Source organism: Phragmites australis, chromosome 11 (assembly GCF_958298935.1).
Source record: "Phragmites australis chromosome 11, lpPhrAust1.1, whole genome shotgun sequence".
In the NCBI taxonomy this organism is placed as follows: domain Eukaryota; kingdom Viridiplantae; phylum Streptophyta; class Magnoliopsida; order Poales; family Poaceae; genus Phragmites; species Phragmites australis.
In genome coordinates, this window is record NC_084931.1 from 32975400 (window position 1) to 32998090 (window position 22691).

General features: G+C 45.6%; 4 protein-coding genes across 6 annotated transcripts; 2 read left to right on the plus strand and 2 right to left on the minus strand.

The window, feature by feature from the left end:
* Window positions 1-1901: 1901 nt before the first annotated feature.
* LOC133885172 (protein WHAT'S THIS FACTOR 1, chloroplastic) lies at window positions 1902-3585 on the plus strand. Its single transcript, XM_062324837.1, has one exon. It carries the CDS (start codon window positions 1991-1993, stop codon window positions 3506-3508), a length of 1518 nt encoding a protein of 505 aa, XP_062180821.1. The 5' UTR covers window positions 1902-1990; the 3' UTR covers window positions 3509-3585.
* Window positions 3586-6148: 2563 nt separating this feature from the next.
* Window positions 6149-8420, plus strand: LOC133885093 (transcription factor WRKY19-like). 2 transcript variants are annotated; one of them, XM_062324729.1, is made up of 4 exons: window positions 6149-7106; window positions 7192-7587; window positions 7702-7827; window positions 7947-8420. In XM_062324729.1, exons 1-4 carry the CDS (start codon window positions 7057-7059, stop codon window positions 8359-8361), a joined length of 987 nt encoding a protein of 328 aa, XP_062180713.1. In that variant the 5' UTR covers window positions 6149-7056; the 3' UTR covers window positions 8362-8420. The 2 variants fall into 2 exon arrangements, with proteins under 2 accessions (XP_062180713.1, XP_062180714.1); XM_062324730.1 differs by having other exon boundaries at window positions 7195-7587.
* Window positions 8421-8604: 184 nt separating this feature from the next.
* On the minus strand, window positions 8605-11082 carry LOC133885094 (uncharacterized). Of its 2 annotated transcripts, XM_062324731.1 has the most exons (3): window positions 10697-11082; window positions 9132-9149; window positions 8605-9042 (listed from the first exon to the last, which is right to left on the minus strand). In XM_062324731.1, exons 1-3 carry the CDS (start codon window positions 11022-11024, stop codon window positions 8852-8854), a joined length of 537 nt encoding a protein of 178 aa, XP_062180715.1. In that variant the 5' UTR covers window positions 11025-11082; the 3' UTR covers window positions 8605-8851. The 2 variants fall into 2 exon arrangements, with proteins under 2 accessions (XP_062180715.1, XP_062180716.1); XM_062324732.1 differs by lacking the exon at window positions 9132-9149.
* Window positions 11083-19787: 8705 nt separating this feature from the next.
* On the minus strand, window positions 19788-21202 carry LOC133885894 (ethylene-responsive transcription factor ERF061-like). Its single transcript, XM_062325661.1, has one exon. The coding sequence runs from the start codon at window positions 21121-21123 to the stop codon at window positions 20302-20304; it is 822 nt and encodes a 273-aa protein (XP_062181645.1). The 5' UTR covers window positions 21124-21202; the 3' UTR covers window positions 19788-20301.
* Window positions 21203-22691: the final 1489 nt, after the last annotated feature.

Sequence of the window (22691 nt, forward strand, 5' to 3'; positions counted from 1 at the left end):
AAAGAACTATAAAGAAAAATTATTGAAACGCTAAAAGGAATAAAAATCTCTTCACGATAAAATTTTTATCCTCGAAGAAAAACCGTTTGGATAGCCTACGAAATTTTTATCCCCGAAGGAAAACCGTTTGGATAACCTAAGGTCGATTTTGCACCGGCAGGCCGCGCGCCGACGGATGGCAAAACCGCGTGCGCCGTGCCGCCGGCAGCTGGCGCGGGGTCGCCGCTCCCGCGACGTGGGGCGCTGCCCGCCACCGCCTCGGTTCATATGATACTCGATACTGTGAGGCCAGGAGCGGCACCGGCCCATCGCGTATGCTTATCGTCTGCATCGTTTTCTTCCCGGGCGGCTGCTCTTCGGTTACAGTGAAACACAGCGAGTAGCGTAACAGAAACCGATTCGAGGAGGAAAAAGGACGCATGTCACAGGTGTCTTGTCGCTAGCACACGCCATGCATCTTCCTCTTGTCCTTATGACAGCTAACAGCAATTGGGTATGGCCGTATGGGCGAGGACAGGTAGCTTTGCACTTCGGTCACTCGCTTGTTTCTCGTTTCAAGAAGATACTAGCATATACCAGTGATAAGACTACTGTAACGGTTTTTTTTCCGGGGACAAAAATTATGTTACGAGAGATTTTCGTTTTCTTTAGCGTTATAACGGTTTTTCTTTACGGTTCTCGTCACGAAGGGATTTTAAGATCATTCCTTTCAAAACAAGATTATCTCTTCTTTCACTTCGTGATTCCTCTCGAAGTAAATCTGTTGGAGATAAGAGAAAATAAAAGGAATGAGAACAGGAAAATAAACGAAATGAAGGGAATATGGTTGAAGAATAAACTGCACAATCCAGATAAACAAAATATTCTTTTCACATGATTCTTAGAAATCGAATTATGAAAAAGCACAAGCTATAACAAACAAAACTTAAAACTCGTGTGTTATTCTAACTTCTAGATGCGAGGCCTATCAAACGGCAAATGCCCCCGGTTAGTGATACCCCCTCTCACCCGTGTTCTTCTACAATACCCACATGACAAGTATTGTACAAGTACATAGGTATAGATACTACTATAAATATGATAGAAATCCAAATATGATACGTATATTTGACACGTGTTATATGATATTTCGATAGGTTAACCAAACTGTCATGAATTAGTTTACCTTTTAGAAATAATATCTTTATGTACAGAAGGTATCCCTGAATAAAAAAGATTTACCTTAAATATCTCGAGAAGGACAAGTCATATTCAGTTGTATTTATGACTTTGAGTAGGAGACGACCCCTCATTTCCTTAGACTATAAAAATCAATGTAGGGGCACGACCAAGAGATCTCAATTGAACATAAACTAACTTAACTCAGGAGAAGACAAGTTTATTCAAACCCAAGCTCAAAAGGTCACACTGAATAGCTCAGTGTTTAGATCTAGACATCGTACATCGTAATTCTCTTCTCGAGTTAATATAAGAATCAAGGCAACACACATGACATATAGTTTATCCTCTGAAAAGACCTGAATCTGTCTACGTCGTGTATCTAAAAAATCAAGAAAAGTGTTGAAACATGTCCTCTCACAAATTATTGAGCATGACTTTTAATAATATTGAATTATGTCTTCAAGATTGTTGATCGTGAATTTTAAATTGTCGAATTAATTTTTCACAATTGTTGAATTAGGTTCCACAAAATATTTAATTTAGTCTTTTGAACTGTTGAGTGCTTGTGAAATACCAAAAGCCATAAACGAACATAAATCAGAGGAATTGAACTGTGCTTGGAATAAAAAAAAGAAAAAAGAAAATGATAAAACAGAAAAAGTAGTCTCATGGGCCGACCGGCCTTGTGGTCCGGTTCGGCCAGCCGGCCTATAGGAAGCCTCAAAATATCGCTGGCCCGGAACCCAAAAATATCCAACCCGTCAAGGGGAACAGAGGTTTATCCCTTCCACTCCCGATGCGGCGAGGGTGAGCAAACCCCACGGCGGAAATGGACGCAAAGCTGCTGCTCCCCTTCCCCTCCGCTCCCGCCGCTCTCCATCCGGGGGCGCCGCCCAAGTCCCTTTTCCTCGGCACCTCCCTCCCGCTCCACCCGCGCGCGCCGCCACCGTTCCCTCTGCGCCCCCGCCCCCGCCCCGCGGTGGTGGTGGCGCAGGCCGCCGTGAAGCGCCGCAAGGAGGTGCCCTTCGACAACGTGATCCAGCGGGATAAGAAGCTCAAGCTGGTGCTCAAGCTCCGCAACATCCTCGTCGCGCAGCCCGACCGCGTGATGAGCCTCCGCGACCTCGGCCGCTTCCGCCGCGACCTGGGGCTCACCCGCAAGCGCCGCCTCATCGCGCTCCTCAAACGCTTCCCGGGCGTCTTCGAGGTCGTCGAGGAAGGCGTCTACTCCCTCAAGCTCCGCCTCACACCGGCCGCCGAGCGACTCTACCTCGACGAGGTCTACCTCAAGAACGAGTCCGAGGGCCTTGCCGTCGCCAAGCTCCGCAAGCTCCTCATGATGTCGCAGGAAAAGCGCATCCTCATCGAGAAGATCGCGCACCTCAAGCACGACCTCGGTCTCCCGCCGGAGTTCCGCGACACCGTCTGCCTCAGGTACCCGCAGTACTTCCGTGTCGTCCGGATGGACCGAGGGCCGGGGCTGGAGCTCACGCATTGGGACCCCGACCTGGCCGTGTCGGCGGCGGAGCTCGCAGAGGAGGAGAATCGGGCGAGGGAGGCCGAGGAGAGGAATTTGATCATCGACCGGCCACTCAAGTTCAACCGGGTGAAGCTGCCCAAGGGACTGAAATTGACGCGGGGAGAGGCACGGAGGATTGCGCAGTTCAAGGAAATGCCATACATTTCACCATACTCGGACTCCTCACACCTGCGGTCCGGTTCAGCTGAGAAGGAGAAGCATGCCTGCGGAGTGGTTCATGAGATTCTTAGCTTGACACTTGAGAAGCGCACATTGGTGGACCACCTGACACACTTCCGGGAGGAGTTCCGGTTCTCGCAATCCCTGCGGGGCATGATCATCCGTCACCCAGACATGTTTTATGTATCGTTCAAAGGGGACAGGGACTCGGTCTTCCTCCGTGAGGCATACAAGGACTCGCAGCTGGTTGAGAAGAACAAGCTGGTGCTGCTTAAGGAGAAAATGAGGGCTCTTGTTGCTGTCCCACGCTTCCCTAGAAGAGGTGTGGCTTGGACTAGCGAGGAGGCTGTGGGAGCCAATGGAGAGACACAATTGTTGAATGAAGGAAGCGACATAGAAGATGACGAAGACGAAGGGCTGTCTGATATGGAAAATTTGATTAGTGAACTTTCTGGAGGCAAATCTGATACTGACTACCAATGGGGAGATGGTTGGTTTGGTGAGAATGATGACTCGCCACCAGACTTTGGAGACGATGACTCCAGTCCGCAAGAAGTCAGGGTTACTATGAAAAATACTGATGGTTCTGCCAACGGCAGGGCACCTGTTCCTGTATTTCCTGATGGCAGACCAAGGGAACGGTGGTAAATTGAGCTATTTTGAGCTTTTGGTTGATAGAATTATTAATCTCTAATGTTAGTTCTTTCATCACATCTAGTTGCAAAGCCCTTTGTCTTTTGAGGTGCCCTGCTGATTTTTGTTACCAAGCACATCAGTAGCCCATCGCTTTTCGAGGAACCTACATGAAAATGCTAAAAATTCTACAAACATAATCCTCTGGCGGATGTTAAAAACACACAGATGTGTAAAGTTGTATTTCACAGAGATGTGCGAATAGTCATTGCGGCTGGGGTTTTGGCCACTGTTCTGAAAATTGGTTTCACGATCGATCATATCTTGTGATATAAACTATGCGCCGAGCTATATATAAAGATTCTGTATCAACAGACAATGCATGAATATCTAGCAATTTTGCTAGCTATCGTAACCTTTTCATGAAAGAATAGGGTTTCAGTTGTTAGGAAGTTATGTACAGTATTGATTCAAATTTTTAGTGAACTGGGTGGCAGATAACAGTGGTGTTTAAACTTTGGCGCAACCATGCCAGTAGTTTATTTTGTACCTAAGACATTCTCGTGGTCTGTAATTTGAAAATACTACCTTGTAGCGATCTTAGTGCCACTGGAACCAAGGACATTAGCTTTTTTTTACTCCATCTGTCAGTGCTTGTTCAAGTTGATGCCACGACAACAAGATCGAGGTGACAAATCCAAACAGCTGGAATAGTGGGATGTCCACACTGCAACTTAAAGGAAAAGAAGTGACATTATTAAAACTCAATAAAGCATTCATCTCTTGCAGTTTACTGTTGTCGTTCTATATCTATGACAGTTCATGACCACAGCCGAATTCAGGGCCTTTCTCAATTGTAATGCTGAAACATATTTTCCGTTACTGGTCTAAAAATTGTCATTTTAAAAAAATGTGGGGTGTATGATTGATCTTACCTTGTGATATAAATTGTGTGCTGACATGTATGAATGGGTTAGGTATAAAAATATATATTAATTTAACGTATTGTTAGTTATGTTAGCTTTTTCTTGAAAAATGGGGCTCTGTTGTTTATTCAGTTAAATACAGTGCTATTTTGAGTGAACTTAGAATGTATGGTACATTATAGCTTGCGTTTAACTCTTTGCAACAATGGGTGTAGTTTCAGTTGTTTCCAAGACGCACTTGTCGTTTGGAAATCAGTTATCTCCTATCAATCTTTGTAAGTGCCGGTGGTAGCATGGGCACTAGACTTCTTAACTTCTCTATTAGCTGGTGCCTTTTAAACTTGATGGAAAAGAAGGTAGGGAACAAGAATCGCAAAGCATTGGAGTAGTGAATGTTTACAGCCAAAACAAAAGGAGCTGACTTCATATAACCCAATACATGAATATATCTTGTAGCTTAATAGGTTCTCATTATAAATGGATTGCAATCTGATTGCCGAAGATATATTTTGGCACCCTATTTTGCTGTGACCCTGGATATCCGTTCAGAAGTGTTATTTGGGGTTTAATTTGTTGAACCGAAACAATCTGTATCCTCTGTGTGTAAAACCAGAGGTCAGTTTTGGTCCTAATTTATTCAGAAGTTGAGCTCTACAATGTGTTTCTTCTTTTCACGTTTCACATCAGTTATAATAAGATTTTATCATGGAATATTTTTTATTCTGTTTATGTAACCCTTGATAAGTCCTGTGCATTTCGTTTAAAGAAATCACGGTTCTTCAATATGTGCATCATGTTTTACCTGTACATTTTCTTTCTCGAAACAAGGTTACTTGTACATGAAGTACAGAACGCCTCACATCTTGCGCATTTCATCTTATTGATTCATTTACACATTGTGCCTTGAGATCTTTGGCGTCGTACTGTAATCAACGGCTACTGAGATCTTTGCCTTGATTTCACGTCCCAATGGTGTGCTGGCCGGCCTGTCTTGGACACTAGAAAAATCTGACAGGTTGCATATTTACAGATTTTGGCTTGAGGTCTCTAGCTTTTTTATGTTTGGCACTTCACTTTGTTGCTAGAGTTAGTTTACTGCACTGCGCGTGCGCACTAAAAATCACTAAAATCCTGCACCCAGGCAGACGTCAAAGAGTATGTGGTCCAGGCTTGAAGGGATGATTGATGGATGAATCATGCTGGTTCTCGACTCATCTCTGGTGGACCTAACCTCTGAAAGGAGAATGCGACCACTCAACACGCACGCCGTACTGACCGTTGCACACCTGTGCTGGGCGGGCACGGTGCGCTGCCGCAGTGCAGCATGCTCCGCGCAGTAACGCTATGCCCTTGCCCCTGCGTTGATCAGGCAGCAGCCGCAGCCGCAGCGCGCAGCCCGTCTCCGCTCGGTTCGCGGGCTTGAGGCCCGGGCGTACCAGGACGAGTGAGGCGAGCGTGCGCGAGCCTTCAGATCCGCGGCGTCGCACCACCGTCCAGATTCCACCGGACCGAGGCGGGCGGCGAGCTACCCAGTAGCCGCGCGAGGTGATTTTTACGGCGTTTCCTCACCGCACGATCTTTGTTAGAGACCTAGGGTACGAGACGGGGCTCCAACCCCTATCAGCTCGGCTCCATCTACCAGCGTTACCACCGAGCTCCTGCTCGTCCACAAGCGCCCTCCAATTATCTGTTAAAACCCACGTCCAGCCGCGGAGGTGGAGCCGATGGAAAAACTTCGCAGGTAAGCTACGTCCTGTCCTGTCCGGGTCGGCCCTACCCAAGCAAATGATCGACGCTACAGTTGCCTTGCTTTTCCTCGTTCAAGAAGGCGGTCGTAGATCGATGACGCAACGATATCCAGTTCAGCTAGCGCACTGATGACGTTGAGCATGCCAGCTGGGAGATCGCAATCCAGGCAGCTTTCACCGGTCAGCACTCTACGAATCATTTGAAACCGGGGTTTTTTTTATTCAAGGATAAGCTTTGGATGGCTCCTTCTACAAGGTTAATTACAGGAATCATTGGTGCCATTACTTCCAGCCGAACCGGCCAGCCCCTTGCTGAATTATTTGGCTTCCAGTGCTTCGATTGCTGAATGCTTTGGCTTCCAGTGCTTCGATCACTGGAGCAGTTCTGCGTCAATGCTCATGGCTTATACGGAAATAACGGAAGAAACCTATATTGCTGTGAATGATACGACACAACCACAGGACCAATACCAACAATGTCGCGATCAGGGTTTGCCGTGCGCCACTGACAAAAAGGAGGCGTCTCTGTAATCATCCCTGGGCTTGGCAGGAAGGCGCCGCGCAACCTCACGCTGACTTCCCAGCACCGCCCTCCCTGCGCCAAAGCAGCGACAGCTCGTCGCCGTGCTGCGCCACGTACTGGGAACTCGATGCCGAGTTTTCCCTTTCCCCACGGCCACACTGACGAATCTTCAGGGAAGCGCTCTACCAGTGCAGTCTTTCAAACTCCTAACCAATGATCGCCGGATGACAAACCAAGTAACAACCCATTTTGATCACCACGTATACATCACACTAGAATGTGAATTTGAGAACCGAAAGCAAGTGATTCTCTCTAAAAAAGAACGACCGAACAGAATACTCAGAGAGCACTGGCCTTGTCTGGGACATGTCGTTGCCCGGGAACAAAAAACCGGTCCAAAGGTTTGAACAATGGAGGTAATATTCTCTCCTTAGTCTTAAAGTTTTCTTCAGTCCAGTCCAGTCCAACTTCAATCTCTCACTTGATCTTCCCAGCCTGCAGCAGTAGCGTTGCTCTTTTCCAACTTATAAATACCCTCCTCCCGTGTCGCTACCACACTCGCCAAGCTCACACTGGCAACTGTTTGGAGGAGGAGCTGAGCCTAGCAGGTAAGGATATGGAGAGCATGGACGCGTGCGGCGGCGGCAAGAAGCGCGCGCTGACCTCGGAGCTAGCGCAGGTGCTCGCCATGGTGCGGGAGCTGGAGGCGCGCATGGACCAGGACCTGCCGGTGGCCGCGAGGGAGCTCTGCGGGGCGCTGGCGTCGTCCATCGACAGGTCCATCCGCATCGCCAGGTCATGCTGGCCGGAGCCGGAGTCGCCGGAGTCGGGTGACTGGAGCGCCCAGAACCGGGCCGGCGGCGGCAATGCCCGCAAGGACGCCCAGTTCAAGAGGAGGTAAGTCGACCTGTCCCATGCGCACGGTTTCACGCATCTTACAACACAGCATGCCATGACAGATCCAGAGTTGACGATCCTAACATGTGTGTGCCCTTCGTTTTGTTGACGCAGGAAGGGGGTGCCCAGTGTGAGGAGGCAGGTGCGGGCGACGTCGGTGCAGGACATGACCGCCCTGAACGACGGGCTCAGCTGGAGGAAGTACGGGCAGAAGGACATCCTTGGCGCCAAGTATCCCAGGTCAGCAGCACACGTGCTAACCCACACGTCACCAATCATTTGCGAAAACTACGCAGTACTAATCAACGGCGCAGTATGTCCTTCTGACACGTGCGGGATTGGCTACTACGTGCTTGCAGAGCCTACTTCAGGTGCAGGCACCGGCACACGCAGGACTGCTACGCGACCAAGCAGGTGCAGTGCGTCGACGGCGACCCGCTGCTCTACGACGTCGTGTACCACGGCGCGCACACCTGCGCCCAGGCCGCGCACCCCAGCGCAGAGCAGCTGCAGCCTGGTAACGCCGGTCAGGAGCAGAGCTTGATGAGTGCGCGGGAAACTGAAGGCCTTCAGGCCGGGTTAGAGTCTATGACGCCGTTCTCCGGCAACGACAACGGCGCCATCGGTGGCGGCTTCCTCCCGCTCCTCTCGCCGACAAGCTTGGAGTGCCCGTTCAGAAGCAGCTACGCGGCAGGCGACCTCGGGGTTGACATGGAGTTGGAGCCTCAGTTCGAGGAGTTTTTCTGGAATCCTACCGAGTCTTTCCAATGGTAGATTAAGCACCTGCCAAGTAGCTGGGCAAGCCCAATATATAGCACGGTAGTTGTACTGAACTATGGTGTCAGCAGTATTAGCTTCAGACTCTAGTGGACTTTTCTGTTACTACCTACAGCTGGGTGCTATTCGCCTTGTCCATGGCAAGCCATTACTTCACAGCTCGGAAGTATGCAACCTGACATAGCCATGACCGTTATACCAAGGGCATCTGAATCTATATAGAGGAAAGATTCAGACCTGGTAATCACGTCGGTGCACTTATAATGTGAATAGTTATCCAATGGAATGCAGTACAATTGCTCCTTATATAATCGAGTACTTGACAGTTGAGACTACAACTACATGGAATTGCAGTAGCTCCTCCATTATTCTGTATCACGCAAATCTGCGAGAGTTCTTATACCAAAACCTTATTAACTAGTTCAGCAGAAGAAATATATATACTCCTACATCACTATATGCACCATGAGGGCACTGACAGAACTATCTAGGCAGAACTTTTTTCTTTACTGCCTTGAGAAGCTTCAGAAATGCTCTCCTTTGCGTCATCATCTTCACGCTTCCTCAAGGCTCCTCTCAGCCCCAAAACGATAAATAAGTTGGTAAGAGTAAGTAGTGATTCTGCACTCCCGTGCAGAAAGTCAACATTAGACAGTGAGGTTCCATAATGAACTTTCGCTGCAGAGGATATCATCGTATCAGCAAGTACTCATGGTATGAATATAAGCAAGGAATGTAAGGATGATGAAAATTCACGACGCAATTACCATAAATCCCAGCAGGTACTGCTCCAGGGATAAAAACCGATGCATGAAACAACACGAAAACAATTAATGGTACTGACATAATTTTCTGCTAGACAGCTAAATAGTCAGAAACAAAACATTACTAAACTCAAGAGGGCTATAAATAGGAATTACAGATACATTATACAAATTGTTAAGCGTCAGCCAAATTGCAAGGTTCATTGCAGCCTCGAAATAAATTGGTTCTGTCTGGCTAATTATTCAATTAGTTCAGGTTACTTCACCCTTATAGAACATACAAAACTAATTTCACTTCTCACTGTTTCCCACTTGACCACTTCATTACAGAAAACAAATAAGCAACAAACTCTTCGAGACATTTGACTGATGGTTCAGAAAGAGACAATTATTTCTAAAAATATCAAAGTTAAAGATTGTTGTGCTAATTGTCTTAATACTTGTCCATATGTAAGACTAGTAGTATTTTTTTTATTTTTGTTACTGTGGCTTGCATCAATACAAGCCTTTCAGAGAAGTTTATGGATTTTAAAGGGTAAAAATACAAAATTAGACAACATACGTGACCGTATTTACCGAAATAGATAACATATCGTCGTATTTACAATTTTAACATTTGTATTCGGCATCTCGTTTACCGAAAATTGACTTTCAGTAACCGTACACTGAAAATACTATATTTGGCACACGGTGTGCCGAAAATAGCACTATAGCACCGTATTCGGCACACAGTGTAACGAATGGGCTACAGTGACATTTTCGGCACACATGTGGTGAGTTTGAATTTTGCTTTCCCTCTTTTTCAAAACGGTGGTCATTTGTTACTCCAACCGCACATGAACAGTACAGTGGTGAGTTTTAATTTTGCTTTCCCTCTTTTTCAAAACGGTGGTCATTTGTTACTCCAAAAAATTTAAAACTTTTTTTACGAGTTCTATAATACATGTGCAACCCATTTTAATTGTATTCACCAAAAAATCCTTTGTATATTTAAAGCTAAAATTCTCCAAAAAAGACTACTTTTATAACTTGTAATAATTGTTAGTGTCTCAAATAAATTCCCAAAAATTTAGAAAAATTTACTAATATTCTTCTTATATGATGGACTAATTTCTAAAATTATTTTCAGCCCTAGTTTATATGATGAAAAAGTGAGTTTCTTTGTAACGCTTCATTTACATGTATTGTAAATGAAGCGTTACAAAGAAACTCACTTTTTCATCATATAAACTAGGGCAAAGAATATGACCATGTAATATTAATACTTTGCTTTAAGATTCGTAAAGTTTTTATAAAAGAGATGCACCGAAGCAATAGCCTTTGTTACCAGAATGTGATCAAGCCACTCAATATTCACTCATTATTAATTCTATCCATTGCACAGAATATTGTATTTAAGCACCTATAAAATTTTGCTTACCACGTCTACACAACCCTAACTGCATTTGCCGCAATATTGTTTTTTGAAACAATATTTGCCCCGATGTTGTGAACAGAATGAATGATCCGGATTCCGGAGTGCCATGCGAAAAACGAGAGAAGGGACAGGGGAAAAAGATAGCGCGTACTGGTGGCGCCGACGAAGGCGAGGAGGAAGTAGAAGCCGAAGAGCGTGAGCCCCGGCGCCGTCTTGGACCTGGTCATGAAGTAAAGGAAGCCCAGGTAGGGGAACAGCGACACGGCGAAGAGCTGCGACGCCACGCTCTGGGAGTCCATCGTCGGCGCCCACGGGTCGACGGGCAGCAGCCCGCATCGCACCACCGCCGCTCTCCTCGGCGCCCTTCGCCTCGGGTTACGAACGCGCCCAATGCCATAGCCGCTGGAACAGCTCGCCGCGGGGAGCGGCCGCGGCCGAGCGCACGGGCACGGCGGCGCGCGGCAGGTGGTCGCCAGCATTTGGGCGTGGGGGGAGGATGGGTGGGTCGCTCGGTGCGAGTGGCTCCCGTTGCTCACCAGGGGATGACGCGTCTAAATGGGCCGGGTCGTCAAGACGAGTCCTTTGGCCCAATACAAAGTTACGTCCTATTGAGCCTTTTCGGCCCACAAGATGGGTCATAACGTGTAAGGAAACAACAAGCGCCGCTAGGGATGGCACTGGGTTGGGTTCAGAACGGATGGAGCAAAAATCCATCCGTAATGGGTGGAACGGATGGAGCAGAAACCCAGAACACAAACAGAATCCCGTACCCAAAATGACTAACGGGTGGAAATATGTACCCACACCCGTGCCCGTCAGACGCTCATTAGGTTTGACATGGTCGCGTCGTGTATTAGCGTCGTGGTCTCCTCTTCGGCAGCTCGATTGTCCTGTGTGGCCACATCAGAGTTGTCTTGCCACCATCTAGTTGAACCCCAACCTCCCCAGCTCTCACCCCTTCTGCCGCCTGTCGAGCTTGGCGCACCAGGGTGTCACCCACACCGCTGGCTGATGCCCGTGGCCATCCAAGCCCCGCCCATTGTTGCCACGTCGATGTGTTGTTGCTAGTGCAACAAAGGGCCCTGATGCCTAGCCATGTACATGGACACCACCTATCGTGCGTGATGCCATGCCATGTCCATCGTCTACCATTAGTCGTCCAGCATCAGGGGCGATAAGGCAAAGAGGGCTGAAGGTGGTGAGGCTGGCCGCGATAGGGGTGAGGAGGCGAGTTGTCGAGGAGGGTAGGAGGAGAGTAGCTGAGTTGCGGAGGAGGGCAGGAGGCTAGAAGAGCGAGGCGTGCATCAATTCGCGCGAATGGGAAGGTTGGCCTGGGCAAATCCACAGGTGGTGACGCCAAATGGAGTGGGGTGATGGTATGGTGGTGGACGGTAGTTTCTTTAGTTGGGTTGGACTACAACCGACGAGCATTTGAAGGCTTTTACATAATTTTGGGTGCTCAATGGGCACCCACGGACGCATTCGGCATAAATTTGGACCCGAACCCACGGGGCGTAGAACCCACCCTGAAGGGTCCGACGAAAGCAAATTCTATAAGATCGGGTCCTACAAAATATATATTTCCCTGTGATGACACGTGTCCCCTTCCAATTTCTTTTATTTAGCCCAGCCGTTGAATAAAAAGATATATAGTTGAATCAGGATCTTACGGAGATCTTTCGTAAAAAAGTCTTATAGAATTTGCTTTTGGATCCGACTACCATCCCTACTTGTCGCATGGACGCATGCATCTGATGATGCTGTGCAATTCGGGCATTGATTTTGGTTTAAGACTGAACTGCCAGATTGGAATGTTCATCCGCGGTGCATATGCTAATCAACTATTACTGTTCCTAAAAAAGATTGCAGCATTAATGCATCATCATAATAAACGCTACTGCCAGATGGGAAATCCTCGCAGGAAGGAGATATGGAACCGCGTCCAGATATCGTCCAACTGCGGTTAACTACTTTCAATAATGGGAGTAGAAACACGTTACTCTCGCCCATCATCTCTCTAACCAAATCGCCAGCGCGTAAGAGATGATTCTCATGTTGATGCGATGAATGAATGACAATGCATGATCTTGACCCCCTAGGATGCACCATATCTAGCCATTTCATTTCAACTCGTCAAATGTCATATCATCGAAAGGTAGCTAACATTCGGTTTAGCAAAACAGCGTTCAACGTTCACAGGACTACCAGGGTGGAAATTGATTAGCTCATCACAGCCTGCGTGCATGCACCCACATATTGGAGATTTGCTGCTTAATCTGCTGGCGTGATTTGGCTCGATATACATAACAAGCAGCTTGTAATTATCAGGATCCCGTGGCAATGGAGATGGAACGGGGGCAGGAGGACAAGACGCCGGCGGCGTTCTCGCCGTGGGACTGCGGGAGCCCGCTGTACGACGCCTGCGAGCTCGCGTCGGTGTACCGGGTCCTCGACAGCCACCTCATGGCGCTGCCGTTCGCGCGGGACATGGGCTCGATGGGGCGTGCTACGGCAACGGCTAGGAGGACGGCCGCCGTGGCGAGGGCGAATGGGATTGGCCGGCGTAGGAGGACGGCGGCGAAGGCCGCGAGGAGGACGTGCAAGGCGGTGCTCCACTCCATCTACAGGTCCGTCACCTGTAGCAGGAAGCTGCCATAGATAAACCAATCCTGCGCGACTCCGTACGTGTCTATCTACGCTTATGCGTCGTGTTCGTGTGTGCTGCTACAGCTACATTGCATTCGTGTTGAACTCTGGAAACATGTATTCGTGTTGTGTTCTTGGGAGCAGATGGAGTCGGGTGACCGGCTGACCGGATGAGTTAACCATATGAAATGGATTGATTTGTGTATGATATAGAACGGTGACCAGAGAGGTGGTTAGACGTTTTAATAATTTCTTTTACAACTGATGTTTTTATCCTAACAAAATATAATTTAAAATATAAAAATATAACGGAAATAGAAGAATCTGGAAGTTTTGAGTTAGATCAAGAAGTTCCGGATTAAGACCGGAAGAAGAGCCCTGGGATAGAAAAATTTGAGATAATTCGGAAGTTTCGGTAAGGAACCGAAAGTTCCAGGTTGAGTAGTTTCAGAAGAAAAACTGCATCACGAGAACCTAAAATCTAAACTCGAAATCCAATCAAACATGGTTCAAATATAACAACATTTTAGCCGTAGGTTAGCACGTCCATGGTGAATCTTTGCCCAAAAGATCTTTTCAAGAAGATCGAGATTTCACCATTGATTTTATGGATTTAGCTAAGAACATAAAAGGGAATCAAGAACACCAGGTGAAAAAAATCCTTCAAGTTGATAGTTTAGAGGCAAGTAAATTCAAGACATACTTGTATACATTTGTATGTAAATTTTATACCTCTAGCAAACAGAAGAAAGACTTCACAAGGTGAAAGAATTTCAACTTTCAACACAAAAACAAAAATCGCAACGAAACACCAAAAACTTACAACGAAGCAAGGGAGCCGAGAGAAGAAAACTAGAATAATGTGAATACAATCACAAAAGGAAACATAAATTATATTTATTGCAGAGATGAACCTTATTTTAGACGAATTACAAAGTTTTTCCTTAAAAAAGCTCTCACCTATTACAAAGTCCAAACTCGCATCTCGCATCTCCTATAAAATCCTAGTATACAAACTCAAATGGCTAGCTCACCATTCTCATGTAGCTCTACCCTTTTATTTATAGGTATTGGAAGTTTTCTTATATGTCAAGTTTTCTTATTCCCAAAATACTCATCTCTTGTAGTAGATTTCTATTTATCACTAATGATATTTTAGTATATTTTCTCCTTCATCCATCGGACGACCGTGACGCATTCATGATTTAGCTTCATCTCGACGCAAGCTTTATGATGATGCCATGTGCACTCCATCCTTTCATGATTTTGAGGCCAAACTGAAACCGTCTCGCACGCTTCTCAAAGCGTGACTTACTGCCACTCACTTTCACCTCAAGCAAGCATCCCAATGTCGACACGTGTACTCCGTCTTGCGATCTTGACCGTCGAAAAGTCTATCCTGCTCCTGATCCATCGGACCGTCTTATCACTCACCGATATCCCTTTCGCTTGACCTCCACATGTAGAGCTAGGATCACCCTTGACTCTGCCTGCTCTCCTTGATTATCTAGCACCAAGCACCCCGCTTAGTCTCAATCATCCCGCTGTCGATCGCCAAGTTTCTTCCATTACCTATATATATCATGAGATAAACAAACATATTTCTCCAATTCTATCTCCAGTTAGTCCAAAATCAAAATTCTTAGTTGAAATCATATCCTACAAAATAATCGTGAATATCGAACATCTGAACTTCAACTTGGGTACTCGGAAGTTCCGAGTCAAAATCAGAAGTTTCAGGTTTAATCGGGACGGGCTCTCTATTTCGGTTTTTCCATGACATCGAAAGTTCTGGTTTTAGACCGTAAGTTCCGGATTAGCTACCGAAACTGAACATCGAAAACTCTGATGAGACAAAATATCTGAACAACTATATTCAAACAGAAGTTCCGGATTCACCAGAATCAGAATATCAAAACTTATGCAAAAACGAAGATCATCAAACTAAATAAATATCAATATCAATCACTCATTCCATATAAAACAAGGCATATTTTAATTTGATTTCTCAATTTAGATCGAGATGGTTGATTAAACCAAGACATAATAATGATTGATTGATTTAGTAAGCAGTGCAGATTCAGATTTTATGTCTCGCCGTGCTGATGATATAAGCGATTTCTATCAAGTTAGATTCCCATTACCATCGGTTCCTTTTCTCACTGTCTTTTCGGAACCCTTCATTTGTTTTTTCCCTCTTGGACATTACTGGCGAAAAGACCTCCTTTGCAGGTGCAACCGTGCAGGTCCGTTTCGCACAAAGTGTAATAAACACAGTTGAGAAATGCAGGCAAATCTCTATGACACGCTAGAATCATACGATACTTGAGGTTCACTGCTCTTCAAACTGACAGTTGAAACCAAATTTCTGTGAATCAAGTCCTGTCTCTTGCGCAAACGATCTAGTACGTACTGCAAGAGCTCTAGCTCGTAAGTGCTGCAGAGTGCAGAGTAATTGGTTGCTTCAGTATGCACATATACATAAAAGCATCCCAGGTGCATTTTCAGTTTTAGGGAATGGAAGCAGCGTCGACACCGATCTCGATTGACCAAGCTAACATCCTTCCATCCGGTGATCCATTCCTTTGTCCATTCTAGCCATCCATTGAGTAGTGCTTCGGACTTCCAGAAAAGTTCAGTAGTAGTTCAGAGTTCAGAAAATGAGCTATTGGTCATGACTGTGATGCCTAACTGTCTGTCAGTCTCACCGAACTAAGTGCGCGTACGGATGATGAATTATCAGATGGGTGGATGGATGTGCACTTCGACGATAGATGCAACATCGTTCCTCATGCGCTCGAGTCTCCAATCACTGGCCACCAAGTAGTTGACGTACACCATTACGTTCTTCCTCTGCATAAACAAACTTGGCATCAATTTCATTCTTTCAATTCCTCCCTCTACCGATCATATCTGAGCCTGAATTTTTGTAACATGTTTCAATGATCATATCTGAGAATATACCCGTCTCCATTATCCTTTTCTGGATTTTTCACACCTTTGCATGACCGACAAATGGAAGATCCCCATGGACACATGAGACCGATTTCACTTTTTTGGTTCTCCCTCTGCCGATAATAATTGGGCTTGAAATTTTGTAAGACTCTGACATGATATACTCCATATATCCGAGAATTGTTATGGATTTTTTGCACATTCATATCAACTCTGACATGATATACTCCACCTCATGATGCTGCACATTCATATCAACCGCAAATGAGATATTTGCGCATGGTCGGAGTTTGCTGTAACGACGGGGAGGGTCGGTATTTTAAATACCGTCCAGGGTTCACCCTCTCGTTGATTTCGCCTTTTGATTTCTGTCACTGCTGTTCATTTTTCAGAACGAAATTTTGCATGGTGCTAAAGTTCCGTTACGCATCCCCATGATTTTTGTGGGAATTTTCTAGCTTCTCTGCCGCCGATCGTGTTCTTTGAAGAAGCATGTGGAGTGGAGTCGGGCGATTGGATGGGTTAACTGCAGGAAATGGATTGAGATGGTTGAGCCGACGTTGTAAAATTGATTGATTTGGGTTTCCACTTCATTGTGCAGAGAGAAGATCTCTCAACAAAGTCAGATTTCTATTGCCGTCGGTTCCCCTTCGTTTCTCTTTCACGAACCCTTTCATTTTCTGTTCTCTCTGTGGATGGTTCTATAAAATTGGTGGAAAAACCTTTGCAGGTACATGTCCGTTACACAGAAAGTAAACACCGAACAATGCAGGTACGAAACGACAAATGAGTAGGTCTGCTATGTCCTACTGGAAGAGTGTTCAGACTTCAGGCTCACTGCTCTTCAAACTGGCACTGCAAACCAGAATTTTTTGTAACCATTGTACTGCAAGAACTCCTCTGCGTTCTACAAGAGCTCCAGCAAGAAGGATTTATGGGTTGATTGTTCACTATGCACACATGCATGTCAGGCACATTTCAGTTTCAGGGAATCGACGCTGATCTCAATCCATGCCTCCGCTGCTTCACTCATTTTTTTAAAAGGACAACAGTAGCTTTGTCGATTTTATATTAGAGGAGGAAACAAAAGCAAAAAGTTTATAGTTTGCAATACAAAGTACGGGGGAATCATCTCACCCCGCCTACCCAGAAAAAAGAAGAAAAAAAACTCCACAACCAAGCAACAGCATGTGGTTAACAACCACTAGCTAAGAAAACCCATCAACGTGCTACTTGTTTTGCAGTTCTTGCCCTCTTTTGGTCTATATCCTTCTTGATCTTGTATGCGACTTGTGTTGATGGAAGGGCTTCACTTTGGAAGGTTCTTTTATTACGTTCTTTCCAAATATTCCACCGGAAGTAAATTGCAATACCATTGGATTCATTCCTCATATGCTTATCCAATTTCTCACTCGCGTCCTGCCACCAACCTTTGATTGTGTGGTGGTCACTAAGGTTTGGTAAACCAGACAGGTCATGCCATGGTAGTCTCATCCACTTCACTCGGTTCAATTTCGTTGTTAGTTTCATCCATCCGCTCAGTCAGTAGTAGTTCAGACTTTCATAAATTCGCAAACGGTTCAGAGTTCAGAGGACGAGCTATTGGTATCACACTATCAAATATTGTATCGCTCAACTGTCAGTATATCTGTCTCGCCAAATCAAACAAGTGTGCGTATAGATGGATTATCTGACGGATGGACGGCTGTGCACTTCTGCGTAGAAACGGCACCGTTCCATGTACTCGAATCTCCTCCAATTGACTGGCCAGCAAGCAGTCGACGTAAAAACACCGGGCCTCGATTTCACTTTTTGATCCATCCCTCTATCGATCATATTTTTTGAGCCTGAATTTCCTAATATGCTGCGACGCTCTACTCTCCCTCTCTGTGATTTTTTCTGGATTTTTGGAACCCGATTTCGCTTTTTTGTTTCTCCCTCTGCCGATTACAACTGAGCTTGAAGTTATGCAATATGTTAGTACGCTCTACTCTCCATATTCACTATTTTTTACCGTTTTTTTTTTTGCATTCAGATTAACCGCAAACGTTTGATTTCTGCATCGTCGGAGTTTGCTATACGGAACCCCTGACGGTATATCAAATACCGTCCACCCCAGTTTAGCATGACTAAACTCCTTGCAATATTTTTTCATGATGTTTTTTGATTAAAAATTAGTCTATTTTTATTATTTATTTTATTTTATTTGAACTCTTTTTTAATATTTTGCTTCTTAAGCCTTATGAAGATTGAACTAATAATTTTACATAATTTTCAATTTTAAATTTAGCTATTTATTAATTGTATTTGATATAGATTATTTGGTTTAATCTAGATCATTAGATATTCATAATAATAAGTGGTCTAATTTTTTTTTAGATTAACATGGTAATTTTATGAGATTAAGAGAGAATATAGTGACTCATTTTTTCTGTTAAATATTAAGATAATAGATACTATCCACCCCAGTTGATTTCATCTTTTGATTTCTCTCACCGCCGTTCATCTTTGAGCACGAAATTTTGCACGGTGCTGCGAATTTCCATTCCCCATCTCCACGAGTTTTCTCTGAATTTTCGTGCATCTCTGTCCCCAGCAAATCCCGGGGTGGACGGTAGTTGAAATACCGACCACCCCCTAAGCAACTGACACTTTATGCTCTCCTGTCAATTGCAACGAACCCGCTGCATCTGAAACGGCTTTCAGAGCTATCGCAGTGTTCCTAAATCCTACCAGAAGCCAGCCAGAGCACTGCGCTTCTGAATGCTTGACGTCGTGAGGCTAAACCTACAATCATTAGGTCATCTATAACAGTTATCTTAAATTTTTATTCTCAAAAATACTATTACAGCATCATCTATCGTATTTCTTATTTTTTCATCTCCAACAACTATCCTATTTATTACATTCTACTACTATTTTTCTCCCTCCGGGTTAGTCTTTGTCTGCAATACTGCTACAGTAACCCCAACAGTGTTTTACTCCCTCGGAACCCACGGTTGGCCTTATAAACAGTACTACTACAGTCTGCTGCAGTACTACGGATGCTACAGTACCCGACAAATTCTATTGAAGATGCTACAGCAGACCGCAAGTACTGTAGCACGAGAATCTGCAAAATTTAATGATGTTATTTAGTGCATTAAGTAATTTTAATTAATTCAAAGAATATTATTGCTTAATAAAATAAACTAATAACTATAATAGTACAGTGATATAAAATAAATATCCTGATAATACTTGTTTGTATAATTTTTATCTCATGCAATATGCCTTCGTACGAGCAACTAAACACCGTCTCTTACCAGCCAAACTAAATAGATAACAACAACCAAATAAATTACTACTGCATACACTTAGTCTGATTGAGATGAGTCTGACTCAGATATAAAACATGCTCAAGCATACGAGCAACCAAACGCAACAGAGCTATTGTTTTGTGGGGGCAGAGTGAGAGCAAGAAATGAAGCTTTCAATTGAGATTACGTTATTGCTGCTGCTACTACTGTCCAAACATTCCAATCATACTTGTACCGGCCAGATTTTGGGAGGGTTTGATTCAGCTGTGGAGCCCAGTTCTAACCAACTACTGATCTGGGCACATGCCTACCACGGAAAAACGGTGCACATGACAGAACCAGTTATCTCCATGGATAGACCACTGCTGCGAGGTTTCTTTCAGAAAATCAAATCAAATACTCGTAGTTAAACCCGCACACGCTTCAGCTCGACAACTGTACAGTACACTGCACACACGCTTCTGAACTCTGAACCATGTGGCGATTGTAATTCTCACACAAACAGAACAAGAAACAGAGGAGGTGAACGCTACTAGTTGAAGAACACCGGAACACTTTTGTGGAGCTAGGAATTCAGCAATTAGTTTTACAGCTTGTCGGTCGATCCGAAAACCCACGACAGGCCGAGCATCCAGTTACTAATCAGTAGTGGTAGTGGCTAGGACGCCCAATTTTTTTCTTGGGCATTTTATTGTTCGTATAATCCTTCTAGTGATAAGTTATATGCTTGCAAATTAAAAATCCAGCACCTAACTGCAAAGTGTAAGAGCTCACACACTGCAACCATGTCCGCACGAGGACCTTCATGTTGGTTGGTCTTGGTGTCCATGGTTCCTTCCGTTCACCATCTAGCCCTCTAGAAGTTAAGCATCTCCCAGATCAACTCGGGATCAAACGACGGCATCCCATCCAGCGGCCACTCGTCGTCGGCTGAGCCCGCGCTCACGGACAGCACCCCGTCCGGTGACCCGTACGACGTCGTCGACGTCGCAGTTGTCTCGGACGTCGTTGCGCCCTCCGAGACGGCCGGGCGTGTGGCAGTTTTGGGCGCCGTCGCGCCCTCGGAGCGAGGGCTCTGCTTGCTCTCCTCGCGCTGCTTGCGGGCGCGCACGCGCTTGCGCGCCAGGCGGGCGCGGATGGCCTGGATCTTGGCATCCACGGTGGCGCGGAGCTGCCGCAGGTTCTCGGGGCAGTCGGGTCCGTCCATGACGCCTGGGAAGTTGAGGCGCGCGTACTCGCCGCGGAGCTTGTACGCGGCGCGGTCGTACGCGTGGGCGGCGGTCCCGGGGGAGTCGTAGGTGCCGAGCCAGACGCGCACCCTGTTCTGCGGCAGCCGGATTTCGGCCACCCACTTCCCCCACTGCCGCTGCCGCACGCCGCGGTACGGCTTCTGCCGCAGCACGGCCGCCGCCGCCGCGTCGTCTGGCGCCTGGAAACTCGCGGCGGACGAGGATGAGGAAGCGGCGCTCTGCGGCTGCGACGCGGCGAAGTGGCGGAGGAGCTCGCACTGGCGGTAGTAGACGCTGGAGCCGAGCGGCGGGATGGTGACCGGCGGCGGGAGGTGGGAGAAGACGGTGTCGATGGCGCTGGCGCCGGGGGAGAGGAGCAGGGAGGAGACGGCGGAGCGGACCTCGTCGGGGAAGCTTGCCGGAGATAGCGTGCGGAGGCTGGCGTCCATGGAGTCCGGTGCGTGGTAGTTTTTTTGGAGGGGTGGAGGGTTACGGACGAGGCGGGAAGGGCATTCTGGGGTGCACGAGTTGCCGTTGAAGATGGGGGTGCGTGCCATATGGCCTTTATAAGCGAGGGATGCAAGTATGCTTTTACAGTTAAACCCCTGGCTTAAGATGTGTGAACTCAAAGACTTAAATTGCAAGAGTAGCATTGCTAAAAACGGATGGTTGGCTTTAGAAACTAAAATCGAGGTTAACATGACATGAGCGCCATTTAGTCAACAGGAGTAGTCTACATGTTTACATGAGGCTTCTAAGTGGAGTACTACAAAATTGACCCGGTCATGTCCATTCCATGGGCATTAGTAACATTAAAGATGCTCTAAAATATTGAGAGTACTCAACTAAATTATACAAGTGTTTGTAAGAGCAGCTCCAGCGGCCCGCTAGGCTCACCATCCCGTGAAAGCATGCCTCATGTAGCCACGCCAATAACATGGCCATCAATGCAAGTATGCTCGTTGGAGAGAGGAGAGACGAGAGACGAGAGAAGACAGCAAGTTGCAAAATGCTTCAAAAATTTGTTCCTTTTCTCCTCTTTTATAAATTCAAAAGATGAATTTTTGAAGCTCCTAAAATCACACCGATTTTTATGCTCATAGAATAAATAATAATAAACCCATTTTAATTGGTTCTAAATAAAAATATCTTACAAATTTTAAATGAAAATTCATCTAAACTAATTTACTAATTTATAGCTGTTTGAAAAAAAATGTTACAAATAAAATATAGATAAGTGGGATATGGATGGTGAGATTTAGCTAATCGGTTAGAGTGTGTAGAAATATGGAGATGGAATCTTTTAGAGTGTATAGCTAAATAGAGATATGCAGAGTGAAATTTAGCTAGTTTGATGGAGATGCTCTAAGATGAGCAAATGATTTTATCGAACTTCGAGACTTTGGGCATTCAAGAAACCACAATATACTAGAAACCACCTTAATTTGGGTGGAGAAGTTGATGGTGTACAACTCTACAATCTGACTAAAATCCTAGTGTCCAACCTTACCGCAACGCAAAACTTGTGCCGGTACGCCAAGAGCTTCCAAGTCTTCACAACTACTACCTCCGTTCTTAACAAACTCCTAGTAGCCACATTCCTAAAGAAGATGAGTTGGAAAGAAAGTAGGAATTGTTGTCTGTGTGATAGGGCTGAGGATGTCAATCATATCTTCTTTGATACATGTTAGCTCAATTCTTTTATAGTGCTTTGAGAGATATTTTTGGTTGGAATAGGTTCTCTACTTCGGTAGCTTACTTATGGGCAAACTGCTTCCGAAAGATTTAAAATCTCAAACTCTAGGGCATTTTCTGTTTGCAGGTTTTGCTTAGGCTTTGTGGAGGACAAGAAACTCCATGGCGATCGAGAGAAAGTTCCCCAATAAGCCTGCTGAAGTTCTGACCTTAGTTGTATCGTTCGTGCAGAAATAGAGCATCCTCATCAGAGAATATGACAAGCTTAAGGTGGACAAGGTTTCATCTCAGGTTTGGGAGTGGTTGCAAAGTTTCGTTCCTA